The following is a 25,120-nucleotide window of genomic DNA, read 5'->3' on the forward strand; positions in this document are numbered from 1 at the left end:
TCATGTCAGACCTGCTTTTTGGTGATTCTAGAATTACATCTGACCGTGCAGACAAATTGTATATTAGCATAACACTTTATGTTTTCTCTTCTGCTCTTAACAGAAGAATATAGTTACTCTACTAATACTCTATTAACTTGTTACTATTAATATTTTATTACCATGCATCTATTTACTGGTATCAGTCTCTAAGGCAGTGGTTCTCAAACTTTTTCTGTCACGCCCCCCTTTGGAAGATGAAAATCTGTCATTTTCATCTTGAAAATCCCCAAATGACAAAAATAGGCCAATTTTAACTTTGTTGAAATAACTTCAAAGATCATGAATGTTCCTTTTATCTTTATTTCAGTCATTTCTGTTGTACTTGACTTTATCAAACCACCTTCAATCAGTCTGCTATTTAAAAAAAAAAATGTAATAAAATTTGCAAACACTTTACAAAAAAGATAACAAAGTTGAATATGTGCCAAAAAAAACTAATTTGTGAAAGTTTAAGTCGTATCACTGTATTAGTGGCTGTTTTTCTTTTTATCCCTGTCAAATACCTCTCTGTTCTGTAAATCTAGACCAGGGGTTTACACACTTTCATGGCTTGAGATCTACTGTTTCAGTCTACAGGTCATCATGATCTACTTTTTAAGGTCGGACTCATCATTTTTCAAAAAAGCTTTGAAGCTTTTTAAATGTGCTTCAGTTCCTGTATTGATATTCAGCTTTACAGGGCAAGTGACTGAATCACACTGACCTTATTCTGATGATTTGCTCTGAATGGTATCAGTCAGGTTTATGTATCTGGACAGGAGCCGCTGATGCTCAAGCAGTTTTTCAGGTGTTCATCAGTAAGGATGGACCCATATTTAGACTCCATTATTTTCATGTGGGAAGTAGGTTGATCCGAAAAAGCTGTCAAATATGTGGCAGTCAAATATGTGGAAGTTCCAGAATGTCCAGCAGAGACCCTTGATTTCATATAAATGTCAGATTGTAGGTTAAAATTTCTCCAACAGAAAACGTTAAACAGGGTGGGCCATAAGTTTCCATACATAGGAAAAATAAACATTTTTTGCCACTTCTCATGTGAATGTGCCCTAAACCTTTGACTAATTAAAGCTTGACTCTGGACAGTGGCAGAGCTATATATAGTTATTGGATTACATTCAACCTTAGGGACACATTTTCTTTCTGCATGATGTGCCAGTTAGGTTAGACCAGATCTTGGCGAGACCTTGTATATGTACAAACTTCCCCTAGTTATATGAACAGGGTAGTTACTAGATAAAGTCAGACAATTGCTAACAAATAAAGACCATGCCACATGTTGATGTACTGTACATTATTGGTGTGTCCAAAAAACCTAGTGAGCTCTCTACATTTTACATCATGCGCTCCCAAGAAAAATGCTGTTCGTATTCTTAGATGCCTTAAAATGCGTCCTAGTGAGGCACCTTAAATTTGAATGGTATTTTGACTTAATAATGAGAAAGCATTGGATGCTGCCTTAGCGGTGAAGGCAATCCCAGCATTCAGTGCGCCACAACTTTCCTCATAAAAAAAAATTACAAATATGGTGGATGAATGCGGAAATGTAAATGTAAATAAATTTATTTGCAAATTCGGGCTTGTCAGTGACAATTTAACCGTTTTCGGTACACGGAGGGAGATGTTAGTTGGCATGCTAGCAGGATGTGCCACCTCATCCCATTGGTTTGAATGCCATGAGGCTAACTGTGTTAGCTTAGTAAGTGAAAACGGATGGAATCGCTGTAATCGCTGTCTAAGTAGCGCGTTCGAATAACCTGACAAGTCGAAGACTTATTAGAATCCTCTCTACTTAGGCAGCTGCCTATGTAGGCAGTAGACAGCAAGGCAGCTTACTTGGTTTTCGAACAGACCCTATATAACCTTCTACACTGTCAAATTAATAATCTTTAATAAATGTAATTTAATATATGGATAGTTACCCAATCAATTTTCATGAAATTGACAGTAAACTTAAACCTCAACATCTCGTTGCAACATCTCGTTGCAACATCTCGTTAAACCTCAACATCTCGTTGCAGAAATGCAGAAAACACATACATCCCCTACAAGAGTATATTAGATTTGGGCTTTAACTGTATATAGTTTATGTACTTTAAAAATTAGATGTACAAAATATACTGGCATAGAAACAAAAGGGTGATACTTTTATTATAATGTCCTTTAGTGGCTTTAGTTGTCCTACTAAATATGCACTGTTGAAGAGGCCTGAAAAAATCTGATTCAAATGTAATCACTGACCCTCACTGACTGTATATGCAATAAATGCAAATCTGCTTTCTTCCAGGACAGGAAAGCATGCAAAGGGCAATAGAGAAAATGAAGGGTGAATATATACAGACAGAAAAAATGTGAGTGGGAGAGAGGGTTAGAGACAGAAAAAGCTGAGTATGACAAATGAAATGAACTAGTATGTAATTCCGTCCTGGCAAACAAAGACCTTCCTGTGCTCTATATTTTAAGTGCTCTGTAATAGCGTTGACCGAAACAAGTGCACCATTCTAGCTGTCTTATTTTTCTTCTCAAATCCTACTCTTTTTTACTCTGTTCCTCTGATCTCTGTAGATTTCCCTCTTCTATTCTCTATGCAACCTCTCCTAAAGTTGCCCTGGCATAAATCTTACAGCACAGACGTCTGTCTTTTCTTTTAATAAACCAGAATTTTTATTACTAGTTCTTTTTCTTCCTAATCCCCACACTTCCACCTGCTCTTGATTCACTCCTCTTTTTGCGCATGTATCACACTTACTGCAACTTCCAACCTAAATTTTATCTTCCCACCATGTCCCATAACCGCTCACAAAATAGCATTGCTAACTAAATTTAATGCAGAATTTGTTAAAAGTAGATTCATTACATGGTCTTAGAAAGAAACGGTGTAACTGAAGCATGAATGACTACTTATTACATGCTCTCTAAGTGTAAAATATTCTGTGTATAAACACTGTTGGGGCTGGACCACGGAGCAATGGCAAAAGCAAAAGTAGTGTGTTAGAATAACCTGACTTCTAGGTCAAAGACTAATTAAAGAAGAAGATATACTTTGATTTGTCAAATATACAGATGTACAGTACAATGAAATTCTTTCTTCGCATATACCAGCTTTTTTGGAAGCTGGGGTCAGAGCGCAGGGTCAGCCATCGTATCGTTTTCTTTTACATCACGTGGATGGCCGAATGCGTGTGCGTCGCTAACCTGGGGAACACACAGCACAAGAATGCACTATGGGAAGAAGACAAGCTGCGGAGGCAGTGTGACGCTTTGGGCAATGTTCTGCTGGGAAACCTTGGGTTCTGCCAAACATGTTACTTTGACACGTACCACCTAGCTAAGCAGTGTTGCACACCATGTACACCCTTTCATTGAAACGGTATTCTCTCATGGCTGTGGCCTCTTTCAGCGGGATAATGCGCCCTGCCACAAAGCAAAAATGGTTCAGGAATGGTTTGAGGAGAACAACAACGAGTTTGAGGTGTTGACTTGGCCTCCAGATTCCCCAGATCTCAATCCAATCGAGCGTCTATGGGATGTGCTGGACAAACAAGTCCGATCCATGGAGGACTTACAGGAGTCCGATCCTTACAGGGGTTAAAGGATCATCATGGTGCAAGATACCCTAGCACACCTTCAGGACTCTAGTAGAGTCCATGCCTCGATGGGTTTGCCAGCAAAAGGGGGACAAACACAATATTAGGAGGGTGGTCATAATGTTATGTCTAATCGGTGTATTATCCAATTGTGTTTAGCAATTTGAGAATTTGAAATTGAGAATCTTAACTTGTGTACAATCTAACACTAATTAAGAATTGGAAGGAAAACGTCAGAATTGTATTCATTCAACGTTAATTAATGTCACAATTTTGTGTTAGATCGTACACAGTTAATATTCTCAACTCCACTTCATTAACTTGAATGAATATAATTCTGTCGTTTTCCTTCCAATTCTTAATTAATCTCCACATTTTGGAACAGAATTTTCAACAAACTCTTGGTCAGGCATCCAAAAATGTTGGTGATTTAAAGTACTACAAAAACTTAACTGGCAACTTTACTGTGTCTTGCCAAAAGTCAGTACAGCATAGTCAGAGCATCTCATTACATCACTGTGTTAGCTCCGCCAACCATGAAGGATATTTAAGACAAAGTACGGCTGAGATAAGCTCTCTGCTTCTCCTGGGACTGCACACACTTCAACCACAACATGTAGCCTTTTACTGTATGCTAGTAGGCAGCAGAATATTTAGTCACGCACATCCCCAGGGTGGCCAAACTATCGGTTTTCACTCAAACACACACTATTAAATTATGAAATACATCATTTGGACAAATTAGAGCATCAATATACAGAAATCTCTCCTTACTGTAACATTTATGAATAGACTTTTACAACCCCAAATCAGAAAAAGTTGGGACAGCATGGAAAATGCAAATAATAAAGTTTCTAACATTTACTTTGACTTTTATTTGATAGCAGACAGGATGAACCTGAGATATTTCATGTTTTATCTGCTCAACTTCATTTCATTTATTAATAAACATCCATTCCTGCATTTCAGGCCTGCAAAACATTCCAAAAAAAGTTGGGACAGTAAAGCGTTTACCACTTTGTAATGTTGCCATTCCTTTTCACCACACTTAAAAGACGTTTTGGCACCAAGAATACCAAGTGATTTAGTGTTTCTGCTTTTATTTTGTCCCAGATCTCAGTGTACCTTTCTGCATGTAACTGACAGTAAAAAAAAAAAAGACCTGGAATGCTGATTCATCTGACCACAATACACGTTTCCACTGTGTGATGGTCCATCCTAGATGACTCTCAGCCCAGAGAAGTCAACGCCGCTTCTGGACATGATTAACATAAGGCTTCTTTTTTGCACAGTAAAGTTTTAAGTGGCATTTGTGCATGTAACTCTGTATATATTATATATTAATCCCTTTATATAAGTAATCCCTCACCCATGTGGTAATATCAGCTATTGTTAAGTGGCGGTTCTTGATGCAGTGCCGTCTGAGAGATCGAAGATCACGATTGTTCAGCTTAAGCTTGCGCCCTTGGCCTTTATGCACTAAAATTCCTCCTGATTCCTTGAATTGTTTAATGATATTATGCACTGTAGAAGGATAAATATGCAAATCCCTTCCAATCTTTCTTTGAGGTACATTGTTTTTAAACATTTCAATCATTTTCTTACAAATTTGTTGACAAACTGGAGATCCTCTGATCATCTTTGCTCATCAAAGACTCAGCCTTTCCTGGATGCTGCTTTTGTACCAAACCATTATTACAATCACCTGTTCACATCACCTGTTTAAAATCACATAATTATTTAGTTTTTTCACCTCATTATTAGCCCTAAATTGCCCCCGTCCCAACTTTTTTTGGAATGTGTTGCAGGCCTGAAATGCAGGAATGGAGGTTTATTAACAAATGAAATGAGCAGATAAAACTGTTCAAACTGTCTGCAATCAAATAAAAGTCAAATTAAATGTAAGGAACACTGCATTTTTATTTTTTTTGCATTTTTCATACTGTCCCAACTTTTTCTAATTTGGAGTTGTACATTCTATCAGACAAAATAAGTTAATGTCTATGTCTAAATGTTCAGTAACACACTGTGTACTGTCTTGCGATGGTTGTACCTGCCCTGCACATTATCTTTTTATCTACTTTTATCTGTCTTACATTTTTTACTGTTTTGAGAGGCAGTAAAAACTTTGACTTTGCTGGAAAATTGGAAATAAAGTAGAGCTGACATAAAATGTGTTGACTATTACTATTATTATTATAAAAAATAACACAATTTAATTATTTATTGTCTGTGTAAGCACCACTTTATCCTGGTCAGGGTAGCACTGGGTTTGATTTGTTTGTAAAAGGTAGGAAACACCACGGACAGGTCACCAGTCCATAACAGGGACCATATATACACACACACACACACATTCACACACAGGACAATTTAAGTATCTCCATTTGACCTGACTGCATGATTTGGACTATGGGAGGAAACTGGAACACCCAGAGAAAACTCACACAGGGAGAACATGACACGTGTCACTGTGCCACCCCTTTAATTAACACAATTATTATTTGTAATTAACCTTTTAAGAAAGATCCTCCTGTTGGTTAGATCTCAAATATTTTAGTATCACAATGGCATGAAAATAATGACAAAGTATGAAGTTAAAATCAAGACTGATTGTGATTTACTGACCAAAATCTTTTCACTGATGCTTATCCGGGCACCTCTTTATCTCTTACATAGTGTATGAAGACCCCACCCACATAGTCCGGTCATCCCGCCCTAGCAGAATGGTGTCTGTTGCAGGCACTGTAAATTATGCCTGCTAGATGGCACACAGCCGACTGGTGGCAACGCTGAGTTCAGAATCTAGCGGAATATCTTGCTGCACCACCTGGGCACTGCTTATTCATTTTTAAGTGAGATCAGCTTGAATAAATTTAAATAGATATGAATTATAAACAAAGAAAGAAAAGTGACCAATGTATATGAGAGTATTTATCATGTTTAAAGCATTGCAGGGTTCCCTCCTGAACAGTAAATAAGTTTTTCTTGCAATGTTGAGGGTTCTCTACACCTTTACACTATCAAACTGCTAGTTTAATAATAATTCAATTATTTCTGGTAGAATTAAAAGGTTTAATTGTTAAGGGTAACAGAATAGGTGACTGGTTGTGGCCTTGGTATTGTTGAGCTACTGTTCCTGTGTAGCTAAATATATTTATTTATAGAGATAGTATTTTTTATATAGTTTGTTGTTGTTATAGTTTAAAGCAGCTTTCAGAAAACCACAGTAAGAATCTTATCACAGCGACTCTTTTATAATTTTCCCTTTTTTTTTTTTTAAGTTGTCCTACTTCGTACTGTTTACAGCTCTCTCTCTCTTTCTGTGTTCTTTCCTCCGGCTTCTTGTTTTCTTCATGATGGTGACAAGACAGACAATAGCAGCCTAGATATCTCAGTTCTTCAGCTCTAATTTAACCTGAAATTCAGTCCTTGGTGCCCTACATGAACCCCTTACTGATGTGAACTTGTCAGCTCTCTATCCTGGGGCGGTGTAAAAAAGTTGGATTCTAGTAGATGGATTCAAAGTAGATGTTTCAGGATTCAGATGCCATCTTATTCATGCAGTCATTTTAGCAATCATTTTGGCCTGAAGTAAGCCTAAGGCCTGAGCCTGGAACACTGGGTAAGAAGCAGGAATCCATACCCAGGTGTCAACTGATCGCAGGGCATCACACGTTTACTCATTTGAGTTGGTACAGGTACATATCTCATGTGTGCTATCAGCCGGCCAGGCATCTACACATGATTGGCTATGCATGGTTATGGCCAAAGCCCTGTGATGGATTGGGTGACCTGTAGGGCCGTAAGGATGTATGGGAAATCTGTTAATGCGTTCCATGGTCCCGTGGAACTGCATATATTTTAGGCTTATGTAAAATAATGGGGTTGTTTTTGACACTTAAAAATAACACAAGTATAATAATAAAAAAAAAAAACACTGAAATAAAAAGCTGATTCTTACAGTTTCTCAGAACCCCGAGCTGTAACACAAGTTTAAAAGTGAAACACAGATACAGTGTATCACAAAAGTGAGTACACCCCTCACATTTCTGCAAATATTTTGTTATATCTTTTCATGGGACAACACTATAGAAATAAAACTTGGATATAACTTAGAGTAGTCAGTGTACAACTTGTATAGCAGTGTAGATTTACTGTCTTCTGAAAATAACTCAACACACAGCCATTAATGTCTAAATAGCTGGCAACATAAGTGAGTACACCCCACAGTGAACATGTCCAAATTGTGCCCAAAGTGTCAATATTTGGTGTGACCACCATTATTATCCAGCACTGCCTTAACCCTCCTGGGCATGGAATTCACCAGAGCTGCACAGGTTGCTACTGGAATCCTCTTCCACTCCTCCATGATGACATCACAGAGCTGGTGGATGTTAGACACCTTGAACTCCTCCACCTTCCACTTGAGGATGCGCCACAGGTGCTCAATTGGGTTTAGTCCATCACCTTTACCTTCAGCTTCCTCAGCAAGGCAGTTGTCATCTTGGAGGTTGTGTTTGGGGTCGTTATCCTGTTGGAAAACTGCCATGAGGCCCAGTTTTCGAAGGGAGGGGATCATGCTCTGTTTCAGAATGTCACAGTACATGTTGGAATTCATGTTTCCCTCAATGAACTGCAGCTCCCCAGTGCCAGCAACACTCATGCAGCCCAAGACCATGATGCTACCACCACCATGCTTGACTGTAGGCAAGATACAGTTGTCTTGGTACTTCTCACCAGGGCGCCGCCACACATGCTGGACACCATCTGAGCCAAACAAGTTTATCTTGGTCTCGTCAGACCACAGGGCATTCCAGTAATCCATGTTCTTGGACTGCTTGTCTTCAGCAAACTGTTTGCGGGCTTTCTTGTGCGTCAGCTTCCTTCTGGGATGACGACCATGCAGACCGAGTTGATGCAGTGTGCGGCGTATGGTCTGAGCACTGACAGGCTGACCTCCCACGTCTTCAACCTCTGCAGCAATGCTGGAAGCACTCATGTGTCTATTTTTTAAAGCCAACCTCTGGATATGACGCCGAACACGTGGACTCAACTTCTTTGGTCGACCCTGGCGAAGCCTGTTCCGAGTGGAACCTGTCCTGGAAAACCGCTGTATGACCTTGGCCACCATGCTGTAGCTCAGTTTCAGGGTGTTAGCAATCTTCTTATAGCCCAGGCCATCTTTGCGGAGAGCAACAATTCTATTTCTCACATCCTCAGAGAGTTCTTTGCCATGAGGTGCCATGTTGAATATCCAGTGGCCAGTATGAGAGAATTGTACCCAAAACACCAAATTTAACAGCCCTGCTCCCCATTTACACCTGGGACCTTGACACATGACACCAGGGAGGGACAACGACACATTTGGGCACAATTTGGACATGTTCACTGTGGGGTGTACTCACTTATGTTGCCAGCTATTTAGACATTAATGGCTGTGTGTTGAGTTATTTTCAGAAGACAGTAAATCTACACTGCTATACAAGTTGTACACTGACTACTCTAAGTTATATCCAAGTTTCATGTCTATAGTGTTGTCCCATGAAAAGATATAATGAAATATTTGCAGAAATGTGAGGGGTGTACTCACTTTTGTGATACACTGTACATGTGGAGCTTTCAGAGTGAATCTGATGGTTATTCCACACAAATGCAGATTCGTCTCATATTCACACTCTGATGCGTTTTACCGCACCGCTCAAGTCGAGCGCTGAACAAAGCGACTGTTCATTGTTAATCTGAAATTAAGTAAATACATTTTTTAAAAACAAACTGAACACATTGAGTTTACGGGAAATGTTAAGTTTAAGGGTACAAAGTTCTTGACGAAGGGCATTGAGTTTCAAAGATTTTGAGTTTAGGGGACGTTGAGTAACAAGGTACCACTGTATTTTGGTTTACTCAAAATTATAATTAGACTGCTTATTACAGCTAGTAAACAAACTAGACATCTGCCTATTATTTATCATGCTTATGAGACACAAACTGACTGTTATTAGCAATAATGGAGTTTCGCTGCTGCTGTGCTCCCTGTTTAATATATTTTAATACTTCTGGCACAGGGAAGTTATGCAGGCATGCATACATTACTATAGTAATGCAGCAGGTATATTCCGAGCATAACTGTAAATATGAAGTATGGCTAAGAATAATGCATAATGAAATGCAGAATAAGGCAGTCTTTTACAATAAAAGACATAATTTAAAAATACACACATGCCTAATAATCCTATTATTAAGCCTGAACGAATACTGCAAAGAAAGAAATGTGTATGTCAGAAAAAACAACAACTAAACAACTTTTATCTTGCAATGCCAATCATTTGGTATAAACTCCCTACACAGATTACATTTAGTCAGACATAGACATAAAAATTTATAGTACTGATATAGTCGCAAGTTCTTGCTGTATCTATCATCCAGCAAGAGACATGGGAATTCAGAACTGTCAGTATCTTTTGTGCATTTCTGTTTCACCAGATGAATTTAATTCATATGAGAAAATGAGAAACAGGCTGGAAGCCGGCGCTTTAAACTTTCATTTAGCCCAAATGATTCACAATTTCTAGCAGGAACTGGTGGATCAGAGTTTATGTTTCACATTTTTAACATCTCATTTCTCATTCCCTTTGAAAACTCTCCAATAATTTCAGTTTGCATCAGAGAGGAGAAACTTCAAAAGCCCTCAAAGCAGACACAGAAGAAAGAAAGTTCTTGAAAATTTACCTGTGAACCTGAGTGTGTCCGTGGGATTTTGTGGCTATTTAGTCAAAGAGGCATTTGTGAGCCCAGGCTTCGATGTTGTATGACAAGATCTGGTTTGTAAAATATCTTAAACCATCTTATAGGTGCTTTCGCTTGCTAACATTATACAGTACAAATGACATAAATGTCATGTAATTTTACATCCTCAAATCAGAAAAAGTTGGGACAGCATGGAAAATGCAAATAATAAAAAAAACACAGAGTTTCTTACATTTACTTTTATTTGATCGCAGACAGGATGAACCTGATATATTTCATGGTTTGTCTGGTCAACTTCATTTCATTTTTTAATAACCATCATTCCTGCATTTCAGGCCTGCAAAACATTCCAAAAAAAGTTGGGACAGTAAAGCATTTACCACTTTGTAATGTTGCCATTCCTTTTCACCACACTTAAAAGACGTTTTGGCACCAAGGATACCAAGTGATTTAATGTTTCAGCTTTTATTTTGTCCAGTTCTTCCTGCAAACACGTCTTAAGATGTGCAACAGTACGGGGTCGTCATTGTCGCATTTTTCCTTTCAAAATTCTCCACACATTCTCTATCGGGGAGTACCAGTCCAGTACCCATACCCTCTTCTTTCGCAGCCATGCCTTTGTAATGTGTGCAGCATGTGGTTTTGCGTCGTCTTGTTGAAAAATACATGAACGTCCCTGGAAAAGATGACGTCTTGAAGGCAGCATTTGTTGCCCTAAGATCTCAATGTACTTTTCTGCATTAATGCTGCCATCACAGAAGTGTAAATTACCTTTGCCAAGGGCACTGACACAACCCCATACCATGACAGCCCCTGGCTTTTGGACTTGTTGCTGATAACAGTCTGGAGTTGAGTGCAGTTCTTGATGCAGTGCTGTCTGAGAGATCGAAGATCACGATTGTTCAGCTTAAGCTTGTTACCCTGGCCTTTATGCACTGAAATTCCTCCTGATTTCTTGAATGGTTTACTGATATTATGCACTGTAGAGGGAAAATATGCAAATCCCTTCCAGTCTTTCTTTGTGTTTTTAAACATTTCAATCATTTTCTCCTGCATTTGTTGATAAACTGGAGATCCTCTGTCCATCTTTGCTCATCAAAGACTCAGCCTGTCCTGGATGCTGCTTTTGTACCAAACCATGATTACAATCACCTGTTAACATCACCTGTTTGGAATCACATCATTATTTAGTTTTTTCACCTCATTACTAGCCCTAAATTGCTCCCTTCCCAACTTTTTTGAAATGTGTTGCAGGCCTGAAATTCCTTTATTTATCCCTATAGGGAAAATCAGGTGTTACAGCAGCTCCAGCACAGAGTAAACACAGTTAAATACAGCATCTATACATTACAGCTAACTTGGTCAATGTCTATTCAGTAGTTGCAACTGTCAGCATTATTCTGTGGATGCCTACACATCATTATTCTGATGCATCTCTGCACTGGCATCTACTGTACATAACATTTATGCCACTGACTGTACTTTTTATGATTTAATTATATTTTTAATAATATTATTTTGAATCTGTCTGTCTGTCTGTCCGCCCGCCTGCCTGTTTCCATCAATCCATCTATATCTGTCTGTCTGTATGTATGTCCTTCTATCTATCTATATCAATCTTTTTATGTATCTATATTTATCTATCTATCTATGTCTCTATATATATCTGTCTGTCTATCTATCTGTATATGTCTGCCTGTCTATGTCTCTATCTATATCTGTCTGTCTGTCTATCCATATATGTATCTATCTGTAGCTGTCTTTCTGTCTATCTATCTATTCATCCATCCATCCATCAATCTATATCTGTCTGTCTGTCCTATCTATCTACAGTATATCTATGTTTTTATGTATCTATATTTATGTATCTATCTATATCTGTCTGTCTGTCTATCTATATATGTATCTATCTATAGCTGTCTGTCTGTCTAACTGTCCGTCTGTATGTCTGTCCATCTATATACAGTGTATCACAAAAGTGAGTACACCCATCACATTTCTGCAGATATTTAAGTATATCTTTTCATGGGACAACACTGACCAAATGACACTTTGACACAATAAAAAGTAGTCTGTGTGCAGCTTATATAACAGTGTAAATTTATTCTTCCCTCAAAATAACTCAATATACAGCCATTAATGTCTAAACCACCGGCAACAAAAGTGAGTACACCCTTAAGAGCCTACACCCCTAAATGTCCAAATTGAGCACTGCTTGTCATTTTCCCTCCAAAATGTCATGTGATTTGTTAGTGTTACTAGGTCTCAGGTGTGCATAGGGAGCAGGTGTGTTCAATTTAGTAGTACAGCTCTCACACTCTCTCATACTGGTCACTGAAAGTCCCAACATGGCACCTCATGGCAAATAACTCTCTGAGGATCTTAAAAGACGAATTGTTGCGCTACATGAAGATGGCCAAGGCTACAAGAAGATTGCCAACACCCTGAAACTGAGCTGCAGCACAGTGGCCAAGATCATCCAGCGTTTTAAAAGAGCAGGGTCCACTCAGAACAGACCTCGCGTTGGTCGTCCAAAGAAGCTGAGTGCACGTGCTCAGCGTCACATCCAACTGCTGTCTTTGAAAGATAGGCGCAGGAGTGCTGTCAGCATTGCTGCAGAGATTGAAAAGGTGGGGGATCAGCCTGTCAGTGCTCAGACCATACGCCGCACACTACATCAAATTGGTCTGCATGGCTGTCACCCCAGAAGGAAGCCTCTTCTGAAGTTTCTACACAAGAAAACCTGCAAACAGTTTGCTGAAGACATGTCAACAAAGGACATGGATTACTGGAACCATGTCCTATGGTCTGATGAGACCAAGATTAATTTGTTTGGTTCAGATGGTCTCAAGCATGTGTGGCGGCAATCAGGTGAGGAGTACAAAGATAAGTGTGTCATGCCTACAGTCAAGCATGGTGGTGGGAATGCCATGGTCTGGGGCTGCATGAGTGCAGCAGGTGTTGGGGAGTTACATTTCATTGAGGGACACATGAACTCCAATATGTACTGTGAAATACTAAAGCAGAGCATGATCCCCTCCCTCCGGAAACTGGGTCGCAGGGCAGTGTTCCAGCATGATAATGACCCCAAACACACCTCTAAGATGACCACTGCTTTATTGAAGAGGCTGAGGGTAAAGGTGATTGACTGGCCAAGCATGTCTCCAGACCTAAACCCAATAGAACATCTTTGGGGCATCCTCAAGCGGAAGGTGGAGGAGCGCAAAGTCTCGAATATCCGCCAGCTCCGTGATGTCGTCATGGAGGAGTGGAAACGCATTCCAGTGGCAACCTGTGAAGCTCTGGTAAACTCCATGCCCAGGAGAGTTAAGGCAGTTCTGGGAAATAATTGTGGCCACACAAAATATTGACACTTCAGGAACTTTCACTAAGGGGTGTACTCACTTTTGTTGCCGGTGGTTTAGACATTAATGGCTGTATATTGAGTTATTTTGAGGAAAGAATAAATTTACACTGTTATATAAGCTGCACACAGACTACTTTTCAGTGTGTCAAAGTGTCATTTGGTCAGTGTTGTCCCATGAAAAGATATACTTAAATATCTGCAGAAATGTGAGGGGTGTACGCACTTTTGTGATACACTGTATATCTTCTTATGTATCTATATTTATGTATCTATCTATATCTGTCTGTCTGTCTATCTAGCCATCCATCCATCTATATCTGTCTGTCTGTCCGTCCTTCTATCTATCTATATTCATCTTTTTATGTATCTATATTTATTTATCTATCTATATCTGTTTGTTTGTCTATCTATATCTATCTGTCTATCCATATATGTCTATGTCTCTATCCATATCTGTCTATTTGTTTATCCATATACAGTGTATCACAAAAGTGAGTACACCCCTCACATTTCTGCAAATATTTCATTATATCTTTTCATGGGACAACACTATAGACATAAAACTTGGATATAACTTAGAGTAGTCAGTGTACAGCTTGTATAGCAGTGTAGATTTACTGTCTTCTGAAAATAACTCAACACACAGCCATTAATGTCTAAATAGCTGGCAACATAAGTGAGTACACCCCACAGTGAACATGTCCAAATTGTGCCCAAATGTGTCGTTGTTCCTCCCTGGTGTCATGTGTCAAGGTCCCAGGTGTAAATGGGGAGCAGGGCTGTTAAATTTGGTGTTTTGGGTACAATTCTCTCATACTGGCCACTGGATATTCAACATGGCACCTCATGGCAAAGAACTCTCTGAGGATGTGAGAAATAGAATTGTTGCTCTCCACAAAGATGGCCTGGGCTATAAGAAGATTGCTAACACCCTGAAACTGAGCTACAGCATAGTGGCCAAGGTCATACAGCGGTTTTCCAGGACAGGTTCCACTCGGAACAGGCTTCGCCAGGGTCGACCAAAGAAGTTGAGTCCACGTGTTCGGCGTCATATCCAGAGGTTGGCTTTAAAAAATAGACACATGAGTGCTGCCAGCATTGCTGCAGAGGTTGAAGACGTGGGAGGTCAGCCTGTCAGTGCTCAGACCATACGCCGCACACTGCATCAACTCGGTCTGCATGGTCGTCATCCCAGAAGGAAGCTGACGCACAAGAAAGCCAGCAAACAGTTTGCTGAAGACAAGTACAAGACAAGAACATGGATTACTGGAATACCCTGTGGTCTGACGAGACCAAGATAAACTTGTTTGGCTCAGATGGTGTCCAGCATGTGTGGCGGCGCCCTGGTGAGAAGTACCAAGACAACTGTATCTTGCCTACAGTTAAGCATGGTGGTGGTAGCATCATGGTCTTGGGCTGCATGAGTGTTGCTGGCACTGGGGAGCTGCAGTTCATTGAGGGAAACATGAATTCCAACATGTACTGTGACATTCTGAAACAGAGCATGATCCCCTCCCTTCGAAAACTGGGCCTCATGGCAGTTTTCCAACAGGATAACGACCCCAAACACAACCTCCAAGATGACAACTGCCTTGCTGAGGAAGCTGAAGGTAAAGGTGATGGACTAAACCCAATTGAGCACCTGTGGCGCATCCTCAAGTGGAAGGAGGAGGAGTTCAAGGTGTCTAACATCCACCAGCTCCGTGATGTCATCATGGAGGAGTGGAAGAGGATTCCAGTAGCAACCTGTGCAGCTCTGGTGAATTCCATGCCCAGGAGGGTTAAGGCAGTGCTGGATAATAATGGTGGTCACACAAAATATTGACACTTTGGGCACAATTTGGACATGTTCACTGTGGGGTGTACTCACTTATGTTGCCAGCCATTTAGACATTAATGGCTGTGTGTTGAGTTATTTTCAGAAGACAGTAAATCTACACTGCTATACAAGCTGTACACTGATTACTCTAAGTTATATCCAAGTTTCATGTCTATAGTGTTGTCCCATGAAAAGATATAATGAAATATTTGCAGAAATGTGAGGGGTGTACTCATTTTTGTGATACACTGTATGTATCCATCTATAGTTGTCTGTCTGTCTGTCTGTCTGTCTGTCTGTCTGTCTGTCTCTCTGTCTGTCCATCCATCCATATCTATCTGTCTGTACGTATGTCTGTCCTATCTATCTATATCTATCTTTTATGTATCTATACTTATGTATCAATTTATATCTGTCTGTCTGTCTATCTATGTCTATCTATTCATGTATATATATCTATATAAGTCTGTCTGGCAGTCTGTCTGTCTATCTATCTATATTTGTCTGTTTGTCTATCTACCTATATTTGTCTGTCTATCTATATTTATCCATCTATATCTATCTATTTTTCTATCTTTACTAAGGTTTTTTGGATTTCACCCAAATTAGTCAATTATTTTGAGGGCATTTTCATGCTGACCTCTAGATACTCCTGTTTTTATGGACCTTGATTTGTGTATGGTCTCTCGGGAACAGAGTGCCTTTCACAAACTGTTGCCACTAAGTCAGAAACATATAATGTATTTTATTTTATTTATTCTAAACACATCTTAAAAATAGGCATGGCTGAAACATCTAGCTTTAATAATTAGGGACTATATTGGGGGTCCTAATACTATTTTGCAATATTTTAAATTCGACTGATAAAAATACCAGCTCGGGTTCTAGGAAGGATTAAGAGCCTTTCTAACAAGATTTACTGCAGTGTTTTAAATTGTAATTTCACTTGATTAATGCTTGCTCTGCAATTACGTCTCTCTCTGTGCACATCCATCTTTTTCTACTGTAACTGATCCTCATATATCTGCGCTCTCTCCTTTCACTGGGTTTCTCTCTCCCCTCCATATGAAATAAGGTCTGTCAGCTTTTAACTAGTGTATGTAGCGAGCAGCACAGATGATGTTGACAGCCCTGTAGATTGTGCAGATGTAGCCAAGAGTTGACAGGCTTGCTGATTACCCTGCACAAGCGTGTACGCACACACACGCAAATACACACTCCTTCCAGCGGTTTAACTCGTTCTTTGCCTACACTGTTTCATTTCTCACACTCTCTAATAGTCCTGTCAGCCAGTTCTTAGGTTTCTTTAGCACCACAGCTATTGAAATATATATTTATTTTTCCACAAACCATTCACCTTTACTGATGCTTCACATAGTAAAGGTACCAGTGAAAAGGTGAGTAACAGTGGGAGTAAAAAAAAGTAACCATTAGAAAAGTTACGTGTAATTTTATTACAGTGGTACTTTGTAACTCGACGTCCCCTAAACTCAAAATCTTGTTAAAATGAAATTTGTACCCTTACACTTGACGTGTGTGTGACCGCCACTTTGTTCAGCACTCGGCTTGAGCAATGTGGTAAAACATCATCAAAGTGAGCAAATGAGACGAATCTGCATTTGTGTGGAATAACTGTCAAACTCACTCTGAAAGCATCCACATGTATCTGTGTTTATCTGGATGTTCCTCCTGTTTCACTTTTAAAATTGTGTTATAGCTCGGGGTTCTGAAAAATTGTGAGAATCAGCTTTTCCAAAAGAGTCTAAAATGCTTATTGTTAAAAACAACCCCATTATTTTACATTAACCTAAAATATATGTAGTTCCATTGGACCATCTATTTTATTCATGCATTTTCTCCCAATTTAGTGTAGTCAATTTGTCTTCCGCTGCAGGGGGATTCCTGATTGCAGTCGAGGAGGGTATATTGCTGCTCATGCCTCCTCCGACCCGCATGCAGCCCTTAGCAGAACCCTTTTTCACCTATGCACACAGAGACATGTCTGCTGCAGACACTGCCAATTATGCCCACTAGATGGCGCCCAGCCGACCGGTTTCAAACCGAGGAGTTCAGAATCTCGGCACTGGTGTGCTATCGGAATATCCCGCTGCGCCACCTGGGCGCCCATTGTTTGCCATCTTTGCCAGCACCAAAGTTTAAAAGCATCAATAAACATCCTGTCCTGTTTTCCACTGTGTAGCTTTCACATCTATAAAGAATCACAAAGGAACCACAGTCTTGATAATTGATCCAAGTAAACATGTAAGCAGTTCTCCACTTCAACATCTTCTGGTAAAGTTAGTGTTTTTTTTGCTGTTTTTATGACGTGTCTTCTTAATTTTAAGCTGAAGTACTGTCTTTTCATTGTGTTCTTTAGCTTCAGCTTTAGCTTTCTTATAAAGACCTTCAGGTTTTACAAACCCCATTTCTGGAAAAGTTGGGACCTTTTCTAAAATGAAATAAAAACAAGAATCTGTGATTTGTTCATTTTTTTGAACATTTATTTAACTGACAAAAAACACAAACAAAAAATAAAATAAAAAAATAAAAACTAAAAGTAAATGTTGAACCAGGGTGGCACAAAAAATAAAATAAAACACAGAAAAAACCCTGGCTGCCCAGTTGAAGCATCAAACCCAAGCCAGTGTTTTTTTATTAGATTTTTTGTGAGTCACAGATTCTTGTTTTTATTGTATTTTATAAAAAAAATCAGAAAAAAATGGATTTGTATAAAAAGCTTTCAGCACACATCCTCCTCCATCCACATTCACATCCAAAGTAACACACAAAAACAGAGCAGAGCAGATGAGATACACTCTAATGGAAAATTGATGACATTAGGAAAGAAAATTGCATTACAAAGGTTGGCAAGATTTGTGAAAGGCTGGTGAGAGGATGAAGAAGGATTACTGAAAGACCTAGTATCAGAAAGAAAGAGCTGCGACATAAAACTGCAGAAATACCAGATACCAGAGAACAAGACAGAACTTTCTCTCTGGGTTACAATGGTATAGGATCACCATTAACCACAGTGTACACAGAAAACACACACACACACACACCCACACACAGCACCAGCTAATCATGTCTGATGGGAGTAGTTCAAGTGCATCAGCAAAAGAAAAGACCATTTCCTGGTCACTAGAGTGCTGTTAGCAGCAATACTGTGAAGGAAACAAATAAGCACTGGACTTTGGACCAGGGAAAATAGACTGCATTGAACTACAACCCCAAATCAGAAAAAGTTGACAGCATGAAAATGCAAATAATAAAATAACACAGAGTTTCTTACATTTACTTTGACTTTTATTTGATTGCAGACAGGATGAACCTGAGATATTTTTATGTTTAGTCTGGTCAACTTCATTTCATTAATTAATAAACATCCATTTCTGCATTTCTGGCCTGCAACACATTCCAAAAGAAGTTGGGACAGTAAAGCATTTACCACTTTGTAATGTTCCTATTCCTTTTCACCACACTTAAAAGACGTTTTGGCACAGAGGAGACCAAGTGATTTAGTGTTTCAGCTTTTATTTTGTCCCATTTTTCATGCAAACATGTCTTAAGATGTGCAACAGTACGGGGTCGTCGTTGTCGCACTTTTCCTTTCAAAATTCTCCACACATTCTCTATTGGGGACAGGTCAGGACTGCAGGCAGGCCAGTCCAGTACCCGTACCCTCTTCTTCCGCAGCCATGCCTTTGTAATGTGTGCAGCATGTGGTTTTGCATTGTCTTGTTGAAAAATGCATGAACGTTCCTTGGAAAAGATGACGTCTTGAAGGCAGCATATGTTGCTCTAAGATCTCAATGTACTTTTCTGCATTAATTCTGCCTTCACAGAAGTGAAAATGACTGTGGCCAAGGGCACATACCCATACCATGACAGACCCTGGCATTTGGACTTGTTGCTGATAACAGTCTGGATGGTTCTTTTTGTCTTTGGTCCGGAGCACATGGCCTCCATTTTTTCCAAAAAAGTCCTGGAATGCTGATTCATCCGACCACAATACATGTTTCCACTGTGTGACGGTCCATCCTAGATGCCCCCGAGCCCAGAGAAGTTCATGCTGCTTCAAAACATGGTTAACATAAGGCTTCTTTTTTGCACAGTAAGGTTTGAAGCAGCATTTGTGAATGTAACTCAATGGTTTGCCAAAGTAATCCCTCACCCATGTGGTTATATCAGCTATTGTTGAGTGGAGGTTCTTTATGCAGTGCCGTCTGAGGGATCAGAGATCATGGGTGTTCAGCTTAGGCTTGCATCCTTGCCCTTATATTATGCACTTTAGAGGCAGAAATGGATGCATATTAACAAATGAAATAAAGTAGACCAGACAAAACATGGAATATCTTGGGTTCACACTGTCTGCAGTGCAAGAAAAACTAACACCACTGTAGAAAACACTATTGTAAAAAACAAACTAAATTATAAACTGAATTAAAACATTACTTCACAAAGAACATGAATACATTTATTTTACAATTAAATGTGTACTACTAAAGATTATGCTTCCTGAAATGTACAATTTTTGTACATAACCAATAAAAATGAGAATTACACAACAATAAAAACATACTGTAGTAAACACACACACAAAAAAGGCTTTATTACACTTTCTACCTTTTCTATCACTGAATATTAGCTTGTTCTTGGTTAGCTGGCTACAATTTGGCAACACTTAACTAGAAGTGCATTTTTACTGTGACTCTAGTCCATGCCGGAGTGATCAGCCTAATAGAGAGGACTGCATACTCTAGCCATTAAAATAAGTACATACTAATAAGTCTAGGTACTCCCTCCCTACAAAAGTGTTATACACCGATCAGCCATAACATTAAAACCACCTCCTTTTTTCTACACTCACTGTCCATTTTATCAGCTCTACTTACCATATAGAAGCACTTTGTAGTTCTACAATTACTGACTGTAGTCCATCTGTTTGTCTTCATACTTTTTTAGCCTGCTTTCACTCTGTTCTTCAATGGTCAGGACCCCCACAGGACCACCACAGAGCAGTTATTATTTAGGTGGTGGGTCATTCTCAGCACTGCAGTGACACTGACATGGTGGTGGTGTGTTAGTGTGTGTTGTGCTGGTATGAGTGGATAAAACACAGCAATGCTCAATCACCTCACTGTCACTTCTGGACTGAGAATAGTCCACCAACCAAAATATATACAGCCAACAGTGCCTCGTGGGCAGCATCCTGTGACCACTGATGAAGGTCTAGAAGATGACCAACTCAAGCAGCAGCAATAGATGAGCGATCGTCTCTGACTTTACATCTACAAGGTGGACCAACTAGGTAGGAGTGTCTAATAGAGTGGACAGTGAGTGGACACGGTATTTAAAAACTTTAGCAGCGCTGCTGTGTCTGATCCACTCATACCAGCACAACACACACTAACACACCACCACCATGTCAGTGTCACTGCAGTGCTGAGAATGATCCACCACCCAAATAATACCCACTCTGTAGTGGTCCTGGGAGAGTCCTGACCATTGAAGAACAGCATGAAAGGGGGCAAACAAAGTATAAAGAGAAACAGATGGACTACAGTCAGTAATTGTAGAACTACAAAGTGCTTCTATATGGTAAGTGGAGCTGATAAAATGGACATTGAGTGTAGAAACAAGGAGGTGGTTTTAATGTTATGGCTGATCAGAGTATATTACTGTTGATCTTGATGCTATTAGGTCATCCTGCAACTTTTATCAAGTAACTGCTGGCTCTCCTGTTACCGTTTTTTATAGTCTGTCTGACAGCACTTAGTCGTTGAAATAAATCCTTATTAACCTCAAATCACAAGTGTTCAGGTAAAAAGAGAAGAAAAGTAGAAAGCCACTCTTTGATAACCAAATCTCAAACCTGGCTTCAAAAAAAAAAAAAAAAAAAAAAATGCCCTACAACAAATAACAAAGAGATAAAAAGAGTCTCTTTGTGGACACAAGAACACAAGAATGGCTGCAGGAAAAGAAGCGTATAGCTTAACCGCTTAACAGGAAGGTCTTTTAAGAACAGTAGCAGAGCAAAAGTGCATTGAAAACCCTCTAAACAGTAGTTCAAAAAAAAAAAAAAAAAAGGATTAAGCCCCATTTCTAAAGACATCTATGAACAGATGCTGAAAGGTGTATAAGAAAGTGTGTGTATGTGTGTCTGTTTCTGCAGAAAAAAACACCACTGAGCAGTATTTGCTGCATAATAATAATGTATTGCTAGTTGTTACTGTGCAGTACAGGTTTTATGCTGGCAAACCAGCAACAGTATACGCTCAATAGCTTACAATTTTAAAACTAACAGAACCAACAGAATTACAATAAAGTTTTAAAACAATACAATAAAAGTTCTAAAACAATAAAATTTAAATAAAATAACAAAATTAAAATATTTAAAAAGTAATTAAAATAAAATAAAAATGTTAATGAATTAACAATTAAAATAAAATAAAAATGTTCATAAAATACAAATTAAAATAAAATAAAAATGTTAATTAATTAACAATTTAAATAAAATGAAAACTTTGAAATACAATAACAATAAAATAAAATGTTAATAAATAACAATTAAAATAAAATAAAAATGAAAAAAAGGTTCAAAACATTAAAATAAACTTAAAGCTGGAAACCTTAGAATACAATTATTAATTATTAAATAAAATAAAATATTAAAATAAATACTGTAAGCCAAAGACCTTAGTCAATAGTAAACATGTAGCATAGCAGTTTACTGTAAAGGATTATCAGAAAACAAAAGCCCAATACACACCCACATGTTTCTGGAGCTTTTTTTCTGAGGCATTTTAGGTACTAGATTATTAATTGGAAGGTTGTACGTTTAAGCCCCACCACTGCCAAGTTACCATGGTTTGATTTCTGAGCAAAGAGCAATTGGAAGTCTTTGGATAAACATGCCTTAAATGTAAATCCACACCAGCTGCTTTTGTACTTTTTACTGCCAAATAAAGAATAATAAGTAAATCAAACCTTTCATGCAGCTTTGACTTATTGCTCGACTTATGTAACTTGGTAACATACATCGATCAGGCATAACATTATGACCAGCTTCTTGTTTCTACACTCACTGTCCATTTTATCAGCTCCACTTACCATATAGGAGCACTTTGTAATTCTACAATTACTGACTGTAGTCCATCTCTACATACTTTTTTAGCCTGCTTTCACCCTTTTCTTCAACCATTGATCCACTCATACAGGGTCCTGATTGTGTCTGATCCACTCATACAGCACAACACACACTAACACACCACAACCATGTCAGTGTCACTGCAGTGCTGATAATGATCCACCACCTAAATAATACCTGCTCTGTGGTGGTCCTGTGGGGGTCCTGACCATTAAGAACAGCATGAAAGCAGGCTAACAAAGTATGCAGAGTAACAGATGGACTACAGTCAGTAATTGTAGACCTACAAAAGTGCTTCTATATGGTAAGTAGAGCTGATAAAATGGACAGTGAGTGTAGAAACAAGGAGGTGGTTTTAATGTTATGGCTGATTGGTGTACATTTATAGTACAACTAGCACTGCTTGGTATTTGAGCTGATTTAAGTTGCTGCTCCCCTTCAGTCCATTTCTTTATTTTAGCAGGGGATGAGCACAATTGTAAGCCGATGCACCATTTGTTTTTCATCTCTGCACTCTATAAGCGAATTTGTGATATTTGCAGAGTGGTATTTACTACAAGTGTGACTAAAGCCCCTCCAGAGGCTTTTCTACTGCCACAGTGAGTGCAGAACAGAGCTCTGCTGATTTGTCCTCATTAAAACTGACCTCGTGTTCCATACCAGTGACTGTTGCTTTTCTGTAATTCACAACTTTAACCACTCGGTTCGGGTATTACATTTCAAAGCTGTCGTCTTCGGTTTCTTTAATGGTGTTGCAGCTGTATTCGAGGACGACACATTTTTTTTCTGAAATGCTAGAAAGCTATACTTTCTCAGCTTTACTGCTCCACTTTAAAAGCTTTTCACACAGACACACATACACACTAATTATTACATACTGTACGTTTGTACATGGATAACAAACGCTACTGCACAGGACTCATAAAGAAGAAGGCCATTTGCTTCAAGAACCCCCCAAAAAGAGTTAAAAAATACAAGAAAAAAAGGAAAAACATGCAACAAAAATACCTTCGTCTCGTGGCCGGTTCATTGTAGATTCATCATGTTTTTTTGTGAGCGGACCTAGGGTTAAGACAAAAAGGAGGGGGGAAAAGAGAAAAGAGAAAATTCAAAAAATATTACTCCGGCAAGAGAAAAAACCAAGAGAAAAAACATCAAAAAAGAAAAGAAGTAAGAGCAAAAAAGACAAACCATGAAAAGGTTACTGATCCTATTTTGCCAAAGAAGAAAAAAACTAAAGAAAACACAAAAATGCATCATATAAACACAGTGCAAGAAAGACACAAGATCAAAGAGTGCACTATCAGATCTGTGAATACTCTGCCTGGCTGGTAGGAAGCAGGTTCATCATTGCTGCTGCTCTTTGTTATTGCCCTGTTAACACTATCTTTAGTATCTGTGTTTCCTGAGTCTTGTTTGGCTTCCGGGGATGAGGAGAAAAATCAATGAGGAAGAATACAGAATTAACCTCAGTGGCTTAAAAAACAAGAACCCCCCCCAGTTGCTCCTCCTCCACCTTGTTTGCTCTGGTCCCTCCAGCCCCACTTAGTTCAGGTTCAGAGACTCACACTCGGGGAAAAAAAGCCACGTGGCGAGTGAAGAGCCTGGGCATGGAGGGACCATTGTTAAGAAATACTCACACACTAACACCCCACACACACACAAACACACAAACCGATAGTACAGTGTAAGGAACATTGTGTTTGATTTGGTGTTTGGTTAAGCACAAGCAGATGTTGGTCATAATTCCTATTGATGATGTAATTATGCAATATGGCATGTTCTGCTTTTATTAAGCACACAATCCAAAGCTGGGTTCAACAAAGCAAACAAAGTGTGAAGCCAAAAGCAGATCCTGCAGGAAAAGACATCAGGTTAGGTGAAAAAGAAATAATAACAAAAAATAATTATGCACAAAAATACATAAATTATGTTTTAAAAAATGTCATTTAAATGTTGAAAAAAATGCTGAAAATGTAAGAAATTAAATGATTTAAAATAAACAATTTCATCATTTTTTTTAAATGCATGATGCAGTACGTACATGATGAGTTTTTTAGTGATTAAAAGACATGAAAAAGCAACTCCATGACCACAAACAGCCAAAAAACATCATCAAACAACCCTAATGGGCAAACAGTCTTAAATCATGGAGTCATCTTGAAAACAAGTATTCTTTCAACAAAATCCTAAAAAATATATTAGTATAGATGACTGACATTAGGAGATTATCTAAATATATTAACTTTTACACCTAATGCTACCAACATGGGTGATATGGATTTGCAAATTTTAATATCTGTATTCAATTATTCTACTGTATGCAAACTGTCCAACCAGAAGTGGGTGTACATGATGAGTTTTGTAATGATTAGAGGACATTAAAAATCTGCGTTATGACATTACGACGT

The 25,120-nt window shown here is 38.8% G+C and overlaps 1 protein-coding gene across 9 annotated transcripts in view; it reads right to left on the bottom strand.

Annotated features, from left to right (window-relative positions):
* The window catches only part of nlgn2a (neuroligin 2a), a 211,983-nt gene that overhangs the window by 128,381 nt on the left and 58,482 nt on the right, over positions 1-25,120 (bottom strand). For 2 of the 9 annotated variants that reach the window (XM_062994301.1, XM_062994300.1), the window contains exon 4: positions 23,718-23,723. The exons of 3 other annotated variants lie outside the window; for them this stretch is intronic. In XM_062994301.1, the coding sequence (XP_062850371.1) occupies positions 23,718-23,723 (6 nt within the window). Of the gene's footprint in view, positions 1-209; positions 258-2,736; positions 2,762-17,049; positions 17,057-23,717; positions 23,772-25,120 lie in introns of all 9 variants that reach the window. 4 more of the 9 variants (XM_062994302.1, XM_062994303.1, XM_062994295.1 and 1 more) reach the window with 4 other exon arrangements.

Source organism: Trichomycterus rosablanca, chromosome 4 (genome assembly GCF_030014385.1).
Source record: "Trichomycterus rosablanca isolate fTriRos1 chromosome 4, fTriRos1.hap1, whole genome shotgun sequence".
Taxonomy (NCBI): Eukaryota; Metazoa; Chordata; class Actinopteri; order Siluriformes; family Trichomycteridae; genus Trichomycterus; species Trichomycterus rosablanca.